The sequence below is a fragment of the Ammodytes marinus genome (assembly GCF_949987685.1).
Source record: "Ammodytes marinus genome assembly, chromosome: 2".
NCBI classification, from domain to species: Eukaryota; Metazoa; Chordata; class Actinopteri; order Uranoscopiformes; family Ammodytidae; genus Ammodytes; species Ammodytes marinus.
This window is the reverse complement of record NC_137231.1, coordinates 27,356,320-27,371,963: the sequence shown is the minus strand read 5'-3', so window position 1 is coordinate 27,371,963 and position 15,644 is coordinate 27,356,320. Positions and strand designations below refer to the sequence as shown.

Here is a 15,644-nt window from a genome sequence, read left to right as displayed (position 1 = left end):
CTAAACATGTCCTGTCATATCTTGGGTATGTTAACTGCATTGTATGTCACTGATATGTGATACTGATATGTTTCTCTTGTATGCCTCTCTTTCCTTTCTTTCTTAAGATCTTCTGGCATCCTTTGAGAAACATCTTCGTCCCTGTATTTCTTAACTGCTGGCTTGCCAAAGGGGCCCTAGAGAACATGATTGTAAGTTTTTTTTTTTTTTTTTTTTTTTTTAACTGTTCACTGTACTTTTTTGTACCACTAGGGGCTTTGAAGGTACTTCATCCATCCTGTGGCATATTGGAGGTCCTGAGCTCATGAGTCCAACACATTTGCTTTGTGCACTAGCCATTGTGTCTTTGTTAAGCTAGTGTTATAAGCTACATTGATTTGTGCAACACTGTTAGCACAATTTACTTATGAATTAGACTGCAGGTTATCTGACAAAATGCGTTGAATCTGACTCGGACCGCTCACTCTTAGCTTAAGACTGAACAGACCCACATCCATACTTAAGTTTCTTATGGTATGTATCTTAAATGGATTTTTCCATAAAGTAGGCTTCTAGCTATAAATCATTCTCACATTAGTTGATCGTCATTATCCCCCCAGCTGTTGTCTCTGGGGTTTGGTGATCCAGCTGCAACATATGCAAATACTTAATAGTGTATTATGGAGACCCGTTTACTCTAGAAATAATAATAGATAAAATAATAGAAATAATTCACTACAGTTATTGGCAGACCAGAGTAAATTTTCAACAGAAGCAGAAAAATCATTTAGCTTAGCCAGAGCCAAAAATAAATGCAAGTGCAGGCAAAACAAATACGGAAGATGCAACATAAATAGAGAAAATAAAAAGGATAAAAAATGCCTGCTGAAAAGAACTCTGGTGTTGTAGTATGAATTTACCATGGGTGCAAAGTGACATGAAATTCAAAGCAATTATATGATATCCAATTGGTGTAATGATGGGCTTTCATTGTGATTCAGATGATTCCATTACAGAGAAAGAGCCTCATGCGGTAGTTGGGCAGATGGCAGAATGTGTGACCAAGCAGATCAGCACAGGGAGAGAGAGCAGTGACAGTTTGGAGAGGCAATGGCATGCAGGACATGCTAACTAGGTGCCACCGTAGATGAGTCAGTCGTACTACTCCTACTTTACTTTGCAAAGACAGACAGCAAACTAAGGTTGGAAAGAGCACAATATTGTACTCGCACCAAAGAGGAGAGGACATAGTATACATTTATCTCTGCACCATGTTTGTTTTAGCCACCAATATTTGCATTAAGAAAGAATATGTACACATTAAGGATAAGTTGATCAATGAAAAGACTTATTGGCTTTTTGTAGCACTGTTTAACAAATAATTTTCATGCCGTTTTAATTAAGAACTTACAAATGTTGCTCTTGGTCTTGGTAATGCACTGTGGAAAATGTATTTCAAATCCCAATTACAGTTTATACACAATATATGTAATCTATTTTCTTGTGTCCAGAATGACTTCCATCGTGCCATCCAGAGGACCCACTCTGCCATGTTCAACCAGGTCTTCATCCTGATCTGCACCTTACTCTGTCTGGTTTTTACTGGGTGAGAGGAACCTCTGCTGTCACAACAAAGCATCTGAACTAAACTATGTAGAGTATATATAGAGAGAGTTTGAAAGTAAATTGATTCAAACATTTCTTGCGGCAGACACAGTAAACGGTTATGGGCACAGTGGTGTGGCAGTGCACTTTTTTGAACAATTTGACCGAAGGTACCATCTAAGAAAAAGCTAATAAATGTAGAGTAGTTAGCTAATGTTATAAAACCAGTTTGCTACTGTCACGAGCAAGAGCAAACTATTGTACTGAACAATGTAATTTGAACTAATTATCTTTTTATATTTTTTTAAGACCCTGGCATTTGTTATCTTGAAGTTTGACGCAGGGAAGCTGGTTTGAAACACTTTTGGATATGGAGTGACACGCTCTAAAAATCCAGGCAGTGAGAGAGTTAGCAGCAAGAAAACGTAGCATGTAAAAAAAAAATATTGATGGGGAAAAAAACTTGCAAATGTCTTTGAAACACCCACCTTTATACGCTGCCTTTGTCTCATTGATTTCCTCTTTAATTACACCAACTTATTTTAATCAAGGCTGTCTACTTTAGGACCTTAGCTCTTCTGGCAGCTGCCTTGAGCCTTGGCCACCACCCAGCACCTGCCTCCTCCACTCCACTCTCTCCAATTGGGCCACTTTATTCCCCCTCTACTGTAGGGTTTCATTAAATCTCCCAACATATCAACGACACAACTGCATTAGGACAAGCAGTGAGGTGGAACTGACAGAGCAATCAATGGTGTCACTCTAAATTATATACAGAACAGGAGCCTAATCTGTATTGACTCTAGGTGCCCTTTGATTTGGTGGTAAATTGGATTTGATATCCACTCTCAACAGCCCTGAAAAGCAGATTACAGCACAGTTACGTATCTATTCACAGGTTTTATTTCAATTATCTTACCCATCTGATGTCATAACCATCAAGACTTGTCTCAACTATTTTTTATTCCTCATCTTTTGTGCAGAGCTTGTGGGATCCAGCACTTAGAGAGAGCGGGGAAGCACCTGACACTGTTCGACTCGTTCTATTTCTGCATCGTAACTTTCTCCACCGTGGGCTATGGGGACGTCACGCCACAGATCTGGCCCTCACAGCTGCTGGTGGTCATTCTCATCTGTGTTGCCCTGGTGGTGCTCCCACTGCAGGTAACGGCTAAAGTGTTAGCCAATCAGTTCTTTTGGTTTTTCCTAAGTTATTATGTCAGCGGTTTTAAAGCTCGAGTAAACTTTGTATAAGGTCTTATGATCATACATTATTTGATGTTCCGCATTCCGCATCGAGTGCTGACCTTTTTTTTGTGGGGTTATCATCAAATATTAAAGGACATTTTTTGGTGCAGACATCGCAGGGTGATGGTGAATAAAAAAGTAATAAGGTGCATACTTCGGACATTTTTGCCTCGCAAGTCTCACTCAAAACTCAAGCCAAGTCATGCTGGCTCAAACTCACTGACAAATACACTTGTTTGCTGTCATTTATGTTGAAGGATCAGACATGTTCATCAATTCCAAAAGTTCTGGGGTGTTTACTGTCCTCGCGGAGCAAAGTGGATGAGGAATAGACTGGAGATGGGACTGCTGGCAAGCCCATGCATCAGCAAATTTTCACTCCAGTGCTTTCGCCCATCTGTGTCCTGACGGCAAAATCTATCTCGTTCATTATTTATTTCATTCTTGTCGCGTCTGACGTCGCGCCCCTGTCGTTTGTTGTCACCGTGTGTCAGTTTGAAGAACTAGCGTACCTGTGGATGGAGAGCCAGAAGTTGGGAGGGAACTACAGCCGGCACCGGGCGCAGACGGAGAAGCATGTGGTGCTGTGTGTCAGCTCGCTCAAGATCGACCTGCTGATGGATTTCCTCAACGAGTTCTACGCTCATCCCAGACTGCAGGTACCAAACAGCTAAAACAGTGGAATTTCTTAATGCTGCGTTATCAGAAAAGACAAGTTTGTGTACTACAGTATTCAGTATAAATGCCTTATGGTTCAATGGGTGCTTCACTTGTTACTTTGAGAATAAAATTGTTTAGATTTCTCACTATATTTTTTCTTTACTTTTTCACATTAATCTATTTTTATTTTTTATTATTTTACCACATTAATCTAGCGCAAATCATTTTCCAATTTATAACATTTTATTTATGTAGCCCAATATCACACTGGCCATTTTCCTCAGTGGGCTTCACAGTTCGTACCCAACTCTGCCCTTAGACCATTCGCTCCACCAAAGTCCCAGCATGTCCGCAGAGTACAACACAAACTCTCGGAGTGATCACTCTCATTTTTGTTTTAGCTCAGCAAACAATCCAGCTGTTAGACGAGGTGGCACCTGGTGTTTTAATGCCAGCTCGGCCCAGGACCCCTCCTTTATCATAGCTATGCACACAATGCTTTTCTGAAGCTGCCTATGAGCTCTCCCTTGTTGTTGACTTAAGTGAATAATGGGAAACTTTGAATGCTAGAATTAGAAGAATATCCGTCTGTGTCTAATCCTAAAGACAGTATTAAAAAGCTACAACGTAGAATTAGGGATTTCAATATTCCGCCAGCTTTGAGACATGTTTGGACAAGGGGAAAAGCCGTTTTCATCTAGCCTCTGAAGCAGGCTTTTTTTTAAATTTACTTCAGCAAAAGCTAAAGCCAAGCTTTTGTTTCAACAGCAGCTACAGACTGGGTCTTGGTTCCCTGACAAAGAAGAGACTACATCATTGTCCTTGGTCTTACTTACTCTTATGCAACAGACATTTCAACTCATGCTGTACTCCTATTAATTAAATGCAGAATAGATGCTACTTTTTTAAAGTATTCCAGCTCTAAAAAACATGTTTGGTATTTTAGTTTTTTATCCATGCACCCAAGTATATAAAACCAAAGCACTGTTTAATAAATGCATTCATACCCCTTGTTTTGCAGGACTACTATGTGGTGATCCTTTGTCCAACCGAGATAGACATTCAGGTCCGCCGTATCCTCCAAATCCCTCTGTGGTCCCAGAGGGTCATCTACCTTCAGGGATCGGCCCTCAAAGACCAGGACCTGATGAGGGCCAAGTGAGTGATAGCGAGGCATGCCTGCTCACACTCTGACTGCATGTGAAAGTATGTTGTAACTTTTATTGTAATGAAATGTGATCACCAGGCTGCATTAAAGCAGGCCCTCTGTGTTAAAGTCTAAGGCAGAGTTTCAGTCCAGCACATAATGTATCTTTTATTAATTTTAAGTCCCGGATAGAAATTAAATTACTTAAAATAGAGATAGAGTGAGGTATAAATCCACCACTGGCAAATCAGAGTCCTTGAAGTGTGCTCAGAGGATGAGATACTTACCACTTAGCTTCCTTCTGCTTATAACATCGGTGTAATGAGATTTCACTCCACGGTGCATTGATCACCTGCTCATATCAACGGCCACATGCATCCGCAGCAATAGAAACTGGGAAAGCTCGCGTTGGAATATGTGTTTGAGCTATTCATTCGGCCTCGGCCTCTACAAAATATTGCAGCACCAGTCTGCCTTCAGTGCTTTTACTGTTGCTGTAGGAGACTTTGCTTCTTTTTATTGCTCATTTTTCATGTCAATATGATGTGATACCAGTAAAATGGAGTCCAAGTACTTCTCACTAGTTACATCATGGTGTGAAATTATTAGTCAGCGATTCTGGAGAATGCTCTTTATCAAAATCACTTTTAGTCAAAATCAGCGAATATCACGATCCACTTCATCCGTACTGAGTGTGCGCCTAGGCTCTGTAAACATGCATGTTGCTAGCTAGCTATGGTATGTCATTTGTTTACATGCCCAATTCACAGAACCTAGGCTGTGTGTTAACACAATTTTTTTTTTTTGCGATCACATAGTGTAAACAGGTGGTAGATCGTGAGGAGATATTCACTGATTTTGACAACAATCATTTGCCCCCGAATTGCTGACTCCACCTTCTAAAGTCATATGTTTGTCCATCAATGTGCAAACTTGTGAAGCAGCTTAGAGGCTTTGGCAATTTCACGCACTGATGTGTTATAGATAGAATCACCCAGCCGGGTAATGCTGAAAGATTTACATAGTGTTGCTCTCTTTAAGTTCACATGTGGACCCTGCCTCTCCTGCTAGCACTGCATTTTAAAGGCAAACAACAGCGGATTGTTTTCATGCTAGAACGGGCCTGTAAAACATTTCAGTCACCGTCACGGAACATTAACCCCCATCCCTATTCCCTACCCCGCTTTTTCTATAAATTCATCTCCTTAAACCATTGATTTTACGATTGGTTGAATATCCTTGTCACCAGTCTGTGAACTTGCCTGTCTTTCTTTGTCTGTCTGTCTGTCAATGTCAGGATGGACGATGCCGAGGCCTGCTTCATCCTCAGCAGCAGGAACGAGGTCGATCGAACTGCAGCCGTGAGTCATAGTCTCCGTTATAAACACTCTCACAGTAGCAATACGTTGGAGCAACTTCCCCTTCACACTGACTGTACTTCCTTCATAAATTAGACAGGAGAGGTTGGAGTTATTCAAATGGTGTTGTGTGATTCAGAAGGCACAGCTATTGAGAAATCGAGTGGCTGACTTCAAGGTCTATAAAATTCAAAATTGAGTGCACTGCATGAGTAAAAATATTCTCCTCCCACAGGATCACCAGACTATTTTGAGGGCTTGGGCTGCCAAAGACTTTGCTCCAAATTGCCCCCTTTACGTACAAATTCTCAAACCAGAAAATAAATTCCACGTTAAGTTTGCAGGTAAGTGCTGCAAGAGTAAAACTACCCAGAAGAAGCACTGTTATTTAAAGTCTTTGTTTTCTTACGTGTGCACTTTAAAGACTAACCTACTAATGTTGTTGCAATTTATCCACCTCGCTCAGATCATGTGGTATGTGAAGAGGAGTTCAAGTATGCCATGTTGGCGCTGAACTGTGTGTGTCCGGCGACGTCTACTTTAGTCACTCTTCTGGTTCACACCTCCCGAGGACAGTGAGTACACGCTGCTATTTCACCATATCTACAATTAACATATTAATATACAGGGTTCCCACAGCTCTTTGAACGTTTGGGAATAAAATTATATACCGTAACACTTGAGGCTTTGAACGTTTTTGAATAGATACACATCGATATGTATCATTGAAAAGGGCTTGACTTGATATATTTAGTTAACATTGTATTGTAACTTAAAGTTAGTTAGTAGGCGTCACAAGGCTACTGTGAAATGTGTCTTTTGGCATATCCCCTGTCGAGACACCACACTCCAGAGGGGGTGGTCGCGCAGGGTCAGCCATAGTACAGAGCCCCCGGAGCAGTTTGGGGTTAAGTGCCTTACTCAAGGACATAATGGTAGAGAGGGTGTGAATGACCTCATGGTCACTTGTCCACCCCTCTTTCCTCTAGGCTATCCTACCACCCCTGTACTAGAATTTTAATGCACAAAAGTATCATCTCATTATATATATATATATATATATATATATATATATATATATATATATATATATATATATATATATATATATATATATATATATATATACAGGGCTGTACAGTGCGACAGTTTTGATCGCATTTGCTACTGAAATTGATCACGTGCGATGATGAATACAAGTCCACTCGCACTCGTGCGACAGGTAGCTTATGAGGAGAGGCTGTCTTTGAAACACAGAGGAGCGCTGCACAACACTGCTTAGAGGGCTCTACATTAATACTCCAAATGGGGGTAAATGTAGACTTAAGCGAGTAAGTTATTGAGTCCACCCTCCACTTTGGCTGGTGAAAGATATGTGACCTCGGGATCTGTGCTCGTGCGGCGATGCAAGCCTCTAACAAACTTCACCAACGGTAATTACCGGAAGGAGACGGCACATTACCGCAGTTAAGTTAGCGCGTGTACAAACAGAACATTTCCTGTGCGCCTTCACATTAAAAGCCTGTTACTAGCCAAACGTGAGTTGACTTTTATTTTGAAGCCGGTAAGAACAGGAAGATAGCGCTTTTTTCTAGCTTGAAAGGCAACTCCTTCAGCTGCAGCGGGCAGTCAACAGTAGCCTAGTCTATTTAAACAGTTTTAAATAAGCCACTGAAAAGCTACTCCCAACACATTCACAACAACCTATTTGGCCTAATTTATCCTAAATTGTACCAATATGTATACTTATTTATTTAATAGGCTATGTTTAATGTTTTAAAGTTTGGTTTTAATTAACAGAAGGACATAATAATAATAATTCTGAATCAGCAAAAAATTGCAAAGGTTAGATTATTTTGTCTAAATTGCAATCAGTGCACCCCTATTAATTTTTCCATAATTATTACTGCACACACTAGGATATAATATTAATTGAGAATCTCAAATGAGACCAAGATAACATGCTCAAAGGTAATTAGAGCGAAATGCAAGGGTTAAGGTTATGCAAGTTTTATACTTTGTGTGCTACCAAATTTATTTTTGTGCTACTGAATTTTTTTGCTTGCTAGCACCAGTGCTACCACCTAAAAAAATAAGCGTACAGCCCTGATATATATATATATATGTTTGTGCTTTGGTGAGAAAGGTGCACCATCATAATGATAAGTCTACAATGATAAAAGGACACACTGACAGTGGATATGTGTAATTTTTTATTTGGACAGCTCTCAACCCCAGCAGTTGAGGAGTAATTTAAGACGAAGATTAATGATGCTCCTGCTGCCAAGTTTTTTAACTGTTATACACACGTTCTTTTTTTGTCTGCAGAACACAGTGCAGAAGCGTGTCACTGTCAAGTCACTAAGCATTCATTACCCTCTTTCTCTCTAGGCAATAAATCTTCTCTGTTTTTTTTCTCTACAAGGTGACCAACAGTACATATATCTTTACTGCAATCCAGAGCAGGGACACACCACATTCATTTTAATTTCCATTACAGGCGCTTGTACTGCCTTGGGGCGGTCTAAGTGACAGGAATGGGAATACTTTTTCTTTGTGGCAGGTTTTAAATTCAAACATCACCATATTGATTAAAAGCTGTAATGTACCACCTAGCCTTTTTCTCTTTTGTTTGAAATTGTGACCATATTTCAAGACACCGGGGAGTATAGTATTGTTAAGGGTCAAGACAGGTCACGCATATAGATGAGTTGATGGGGAAATGAGAGCTTTTCAGTTGTAAAATGTCACATTTAATTTAACAGTGCATTTTTTATGAATTGAAATAACTCGTATGTTAAAGTTTAGAAGAAAAAAGAGCGCGAAATAAATGGCTACAAAGATTTATTGTGACATTTAGTTGCAAGGCTGCAGTTTCCATCAGGCCATTGTTAACGTCTTGAACTTCATGTTACTGTAATATATGTAATAACTATTCCCATAATGCTTTTCCAGGGAGGGACAGTTGTCACCGGAGCAGTGGCAGAGAACGTACGGACGCTGCTCTGGAAACGAGGTCTACCATATCCGCTTGTGTGACAGCAAGTTTTTCGGGGAGTATGATGGAAAGAGTTTCACTTACGCCTCCTTCCACGCTCATAAGAAGTTAGTAAAAAAAAAACGTCCACTAGCTTAACTTCTACACACTGTAATAAGTTACTCAGGGCCAGTTTTTAACGTGGTGAGTGTGCCCCTCTTTACCTGCCAGGTATGGTGTGTGTTTGATCGGAGTGAAGAGGGAGGACAACAAGAGCATCCTGCTGAACCCCGGCCCTAGACACATAATGGCCGCCCCTGACACCTGTTACTACATCAACATCACCAAAGAGGAGAACTCTGCCTTCATCTTCAAACAGGAAGAGAAGCACAACAAGGGCTTGACTGTCAGCGGCCTCTATGACGCCCCCTCCAGGCTGCCAGTACACAACATCATCGCAAGCATGAGTGAGTCTCAACAGCCAGGGTAAAAAATAATCATACATTTTTTTAAGTCAAGGCAAGGCAGGCAAGTTTATTTGTATAGCACAATTCAAACACAAGGCCACTCAAAGTGCTTTACAGGGGCAAGATTAAAATACATAAAACACATTAGAAGACATTTAAAAGCGAATGAAAAGAAGTAAAACATTTAAATTAAATTAAAAGTACAGGTTAAAATGGAAAGAGAAAAGTCTTCAGACTCGATTTAAAAGAACTGAGGGTTGCAGCAGACCTCAAGTTTTCTGGGAGTTTGTTCCAGATATTTGGTGCATAAAAACTAAAAGCTGCTTCTCCTCGTTTAGTCCTAACTCTTGGGACTGTAAGTAAACCTGTCCCATGTCCTTTATCAGTAAATAAAGGAAAATGGATGACGTTTGTAGTGCAACAAGTGACATTTTGGGGGTTGGTAGAGTTTCCATGCAATGAGAGAAAATGGGTGCACCGATGTTCATGTTTATGCACTCCATATTGCATTCACACTGAACATTTTTGAATGGTGGCTGCTTTGGTGATGCTATTGTATGCGCTTTCAGCTGACTGCTACGCATGTTTTTTTTTGTACATGCATTTTATTTATTTATTGGCTGACATTATTGTGTTGTGCTTTTTCTTCACCTGTAAAAGTTGATCAAGCCACTTCATATGGTAAGTTTGTGCACGATCCATCCCTTTTTGTTTTTACACTTATTTACTGGTCCTGTGATTTGTTTGTAATGATACAATATTAACAAATGATAGTGTTTTTAAACCGTACTGTAAAAGACATAGTGCTATTTCATTATTGTTTACCTAACACATTAACATCTTAATTCAGAATTGATTTTAACTTCACATCCATCACGTTTATACATGTAGGATGATTTATGTAATGTACCTATATCATGTTTATCATATGCCCAATATGTGTATTGTGCATATATAATACATCATATTAAATAGAGCTAATATGATGTATGTTAAGAACATATTGAACGTATGCATTACATTTGTGGTAGCTTGAGGGTAGCTTAATGGTATACATTCAGAAAGCAAAAGAAGGTCAAACTATGCAGAGCTAAAGATGGTGAAAGGATAGTGGGTGGCTAAGATGCTGAACAAGCTAAACATCGACCTCAATAAATCAGATATGAAAAGGTGTTTTCCCAGATAACATTTAAATGGGTTCACTGTGGTATTATTGTTCAAACATTCACCGTTGATGTCACAACACATTACAGTTAAAGTGATGCACATGCTATTTTCTAAACAGGGGTATATCTTTCTGATCACACAGTAACATTGTGTACATTTCCAGGCACTGTAGCCATAGATCTCCAGAACCCCGATCCTCCAGAGGAAAGCAGCAAACTGTCCCTGCCCACGGAGAACGGTGCCGGGAGTCGCAGGCCCAGCATTGCGCCCGTCTTGGAGATCGCAGACTCATCCGCCATCTTGCCCTGCGACCTCCTCAGCGACCAATCGGAGGACGAGACCAACCAATCGGACGAAGAGGGCTCCGTGGGGTCAGAGTAAGTGGCTGTGGTTAAGATGTCAGAACAGATGGGCTGGGGGGCTTAGACGTTTATTGACGGAATAAAATTTGATGGTTTCGTAGTGTGCAGTATGTCTTGTCATGTGGCAGTAAAATGGTGAAATGTCCTATTAAGGGCACGTTTCTTGAACCCTACACTTGATTGATGTCACCTGCCCCCTTTCCTCTTCACGTCTCAGTGGCTGTAGGCTGGGAGATGGATAGGTTTGGAATAGATGTGTAATCTGTGTGTCATGATGGTATAAGGTGCGGAAATGGCGATGATGAATGTGTGTGCCATGACAGGGAGGGTCAGCACTTTCCCTCCTGAGTGAAGCTCATGTTGTGTGTCCGTACCTGGATCCTCATCCGCTCAACGCTCATCCATCAGTCGGCCAGACATTTGAGGAGGGACCTGTTTACCTCAGCAGCTTTTTTCTTATCTTTCCTCTCCCTGTGTGTGTGTGTGTGCGTGTGTGTGTTTGTGCCATAGGTGTGTGTGTGCGTGCGTGCGTGCGTGCGTGCGTGCGCGCGTGCGTGCATGGTTTAATTAGTTTAGGATAGATGTCTATAACCACTGTCCATACAAGTCATTTTGACCAGCCACCTTTAGACCCAGACATCAGTGGGTCTCGTATGGATATGGATATAACATGGTCCTCTTAACCTCTACACCTCTATTACTGCACCCAATGACATTTGAGTAGTCCTTTAACCTTTATGAGTTGAGTTGAGAGACTGAGGCAACTGCATTGTCCGCAGGAAGCAATCTGCCTAGCCCCAAGGACCCACAGTGCCATCATGTGGTGACCAGGCTGTAGATGCATCCATAAACAAAGTCAGAATTTGCTCTTATTGGCAAACCGTAAGTGGCACTGTGAAACTGATTAGGGTAATTGCAGTTGGCACATTACAAATTAGGGGAAACGGAACCAAATTGTGGCACTTGTTGCAAAACAAACAAATGAGCCCGGCCTAAAATCAGGCTGCAACAAACCTTGTAATTGCTTATTTAGTTTGCTATTGAGCAGAAATGAGTCCTTCAAGCTTGTAAACAACTTGTAAATAATTTGAGCAGCTGCTAAATTCAATAATAAACTGTAAATCAGTGCCATGTTAATTTTGGCAGCCATTCATGTTAGTTGATATGATGAAATAATCCTGTGGAAAAGATTGGTAAGAATTCAGTGATAACCCCATAATTCTTGGTGAGACATTTATACCATCATGAATGGATAAATCCTTCATTAAATTCCATGCAATGATCAGACTTTTTTGAGACGTTTTGTGTTTTTTTTTTTCCATCAGTTTTGTGAAGGGCTACCCTCCCAACTCGCCCTACATCGGCAGCTCTCCAACTCTGTGCCACCTCCTACCGCAGAAAGCTTCATTCTGCTGCCTTCGTCTCGACAAGGTCAGTTCACGTGCAAGAGAAGGACAGACAACAGCACGGAACTAAACCAGAAAAAAATCCTAATAATAATTCCTGATTTGTCCGTCTCCATCCAGGGCTGTACACATAACAGCTTTGAGGATGCCAAGGCGTATGGCTTCAAGAACAAGCTGATCATAGTGTCTGCAGAGACGGCGGGAAACGGCCTATACAACTTCATCGTCCCTCTGCGTGCGTACTACCGGCCCAGGAAGGAGCTCAACCCCATAGTGCTGCTACTGGACTACCCGTAAGACTCACAGCAGTACTTTAACCTAGTGTTTGTTGCTTCTTACTTTATATAGAGGTTACATATGTACTGCCTACACCTCTAATAATATATTGCACAATATAGATGAGATTGTATATTGTATACTGACTGACAGGATACTAAATGGGTTGGCATAGCAGAAAAAAAAGTAAGCTTATAACGGGTCTTCCTTTGCGACATAGATGTCAACAGAATTATATATTTTTACGCTGATAAAGGTTGAGTAGTAATATAACTTTTTTGACTCAAGTCTTGTGTATTAATTCTTTATTTAAGTTTTTTTTTCAGAGAGCAAGAATTGCCTGTAGTAGGAATTCTCATTATAGCTTGAAGTATATGAAGTAAACATTGTCTCAAGATATAGGAGAAATTGTTAATCGTTATCCATCAAAAACAGTTCTTTGTGCATTTAACCGAGGTCTTATAAATACACTCTGTCATCCAAACAATCCACACATATGTGTTATATCTTCATGTATACATGTGTGTGTTGCCACATGCAGGCTTGAAATGGATTTTTTTTTTATGTTTTATATGTTTGCAATTTAAAACAACCAAATTGCTTCCAGTAGAGATTCAGTAGCGACAGCTGGAGCTATGGGTTAGTTGTGCTTCAAGATAAGAGAAGAAAAATGATTCTGCATTATTCATAAACAGCAGTTCTGTCTGCTAAAGAAAGGCTATTTGTCTGTAAGGGCATGAACTGTATTAGTTTGTGTGTGTGTGTGTGCGTTTCTGCTTTAACTCACTGTTGGTTTCATTAACCTCGGCCAAATCTCTGCGGATGCTGTAACATATAAACTATTCAGGCAAACAGCTCTGGCTAAGTGACACAGTCAGGGGGGTTTCCATAGCAACCCGTTACATCAGCCCACTGCATCGAAGAATGAAACATACTGTATATGTCCCTCTCTTGTGGCTTAATAAACCATCAAGTATTACACTTCAAACTGGGTCTGCCTTGCTCTGATCAACAAGCGAATTCCAAGAAATTACAGCATCAGTGAAACAATATGTCACTGGGGTTTTATGAAGATAATTTGATAATTTTTGATGTTTCCTGTTTCCCGCAGGCCAGACAACCACTTCTTAGAAGCCATTTGCTGCTTTCCAATGGTGTACTTCATGGCTGGCACCATCGATAAGTATGCGTTTGGATTATATAAACCTACTCATTTAATAATCAAGTTTATTTTAACTGCTCATTTATTTATTTTTGTATTGGAGATACCAGCAATACAGCAACAATCCAACCTACATGTATTATGAATAAGATGCACTATGAACTATATTGGTTGTTGAAAATTAGAAAAATTAAAGATAGTTTTAAGGCTTTACTAAAGCAGACATTCACTTTAAAACATCAGTAAAAGTAGTAAAAACACTCTATATAGTCTAGCTAGGCTAAGCTAATACAACATGCTCCTGAGTATGGTCCAGGTTTGGGAAAAGTTTGTACACTAGACTGATTATCGGAATGCATTGAACATTACAGATTGATTTGTTACCATTGATATAATATCAGAATGTGAATAGAAGGTAATAAACACACATGTGTTTTGTGAATGTGCCAGCTTGGACAACCTGCTACAGTGTGGGATCATATACGCAGACAACTTGGTGGTTGTGGACAAAGAGAGCACCATGAGCGCTGAGGAGGACTACATGGCCGACGCCAAGACCATCGTCAACGTCCAGACTATGTTCAGGTAACACACACACACACACACACACACACACACACACACACACACACACACAGTATTTGGCTGGGTAAGGACATACAGTAAACAGCTTGTACTTGTCAGTGGCTGTTTATGCAACTTTGAAGTTGTGGATCAAATGTGCACCAGACAGCACCAAAATATCTCCTCATGAAGTGCTAGAGAGTGTGCCCAGAATGATGATTGAGTTCAAGCTATACAGTTGCCATCACAAAAGCACAACTGTTTTATTTAAACAACTAAAATGAAAAGCATTTGTCAGTGCCACACTGTGTCTGCCCCCTCAGCACACAGTATTTAATCTCTCTTCTAACATCCCTCTCTCTTCTCCTCCTTCTGCGCAGGTTGTTCCCCAGCCTCAGCATCATCACAGAGCTCACACACCCGTCCAACATGAGGTTCATGCAGTTCAGGGCCAAGGACTGCTACTCCCTCGCTCTCTCCAAACTGGAGAAGGTGAAGGCATGTTAGGACTTCCTGTGAATGTGTCTTCTTTTCTGTCTGAAAGTCGGTGCGTCCCTCGTGTTTTAAAATGGCCGATCAGAGCTTGACAATAGAAGATACAGTCTACAAACATGCACATTAGTTTGTCTTTACCAGCTGCTCTGTGGAGGAAAAAAAATATGTTTATTTTTCCGCTCACTCAGAACTCGTACTGCAATGTGGAAACATGCCACAAAATCACATTTAAATAAAAAATGAACGGAAGCAAATTCTTGTTTAAATGGTGATTTTTATGTTTTGTATATTTAGCAGTAAACATGCAATTTCCCTCTCTCCCCCTCTCCGTGTTACTTTCAGCAGGAGGGGAGAGCGAAATTGATCCGTTAGTTTAATACAAATGGAGCTATTTCAACTTCCCCTTTAGTAACAGAACTTGTTATTTTTCTACTGTGTAATTGCTTTTTCGGTACGCCCGACAGACCTTTTCATTCTCACAAGTATTGTTGTAGATAGTACAAAAGAGCGATAGTTCAGCAACGCCATGAGGAAAGTGTGAGATTTTAATATTATGTTCTCTCTCTCTCTCTTCAGATAGAGCGAGATAAGGGCTCCAACTTGGCCTTCATGTTCCGCCTGCCGTTTGCTGCAGGCAGAGTGTTCAGCATCAGCATGTTGGATACGCTGCTTTACCAGGTGGGATAAACAAAGGACTGAGATTTAGGGGATGCATGAATCCCAAGATTTTCATTCAATTCAATGTGAAGATAAAGTATAGGTGTATATTTC

General features: G+C 40.5%; 1 protein-coding gene across 1 annotated transcript in view; it reads left to right on the top strand.

Moving 5' to 3' along the window:
• Nucleotides 1–15,644, top strand: part of kcnt1b (potassium sodium-activated channel subfamily T member 1b) — a 61,383-nt gene that overhangs the window by 38,478 nt on the left and 7,261 nt on the right. The window contains exons 10-26 of the mRNA XM_080048097.1: nt 108–191; nt 1,491–1,585; nt 2,568–2,748; nt 3,327–3,491; nt 4,514–4,650; nt 5,937–6,000; nt 6,233–6,341; nt 6,464–6,572; nt 8,953–9,102; nt 9,206–9,441; nt 10,772–10,985; nt 12,296–12,401; nt 12,497–12,669; nt 13,764–13,835; nt 14,265–14,399; nt 14,759–14,870; nt 15,450–15,551. Of these exons, the coding sequence (XP_079904223.1) occupies nt 108–191; nt 1,491–1,585; nt 2,568–2,748; nt 3,327–3,491; nt 4,514–4,650; nt 5,937–6,000; nt 6,233–6,341; nt 6,464–6,572; nt 8,953–9,102; nt 9,206–9,441; nt 10,772–10,985; nt 12,296–12,401; nt 12,497–12,669; nt 13,764–13,835; nt 14,265–14,399; nt 14,759–14,870; nt 15,450–15,551 (2,244 nt within the window). The remainder of the gene's footprint in view (nt 1–107; nt 192–1,490; nt 1,586–2,567; nt 2,749–3,326; nt 3,492–4,513; nt 4,651–5,936; nt 6,001–6,232; nt 6,342–6,463; nt 6,573–8,952; nt 9,103–9,205; nt 9,442–10,771; nt 10,986–12,295; nt 12,402–12,496; nt 12,670–13,763; nt 13,836–14,264; nt 14,400–14,758; nt 14,871–15,449; nt 15,552–15,644) is intronic.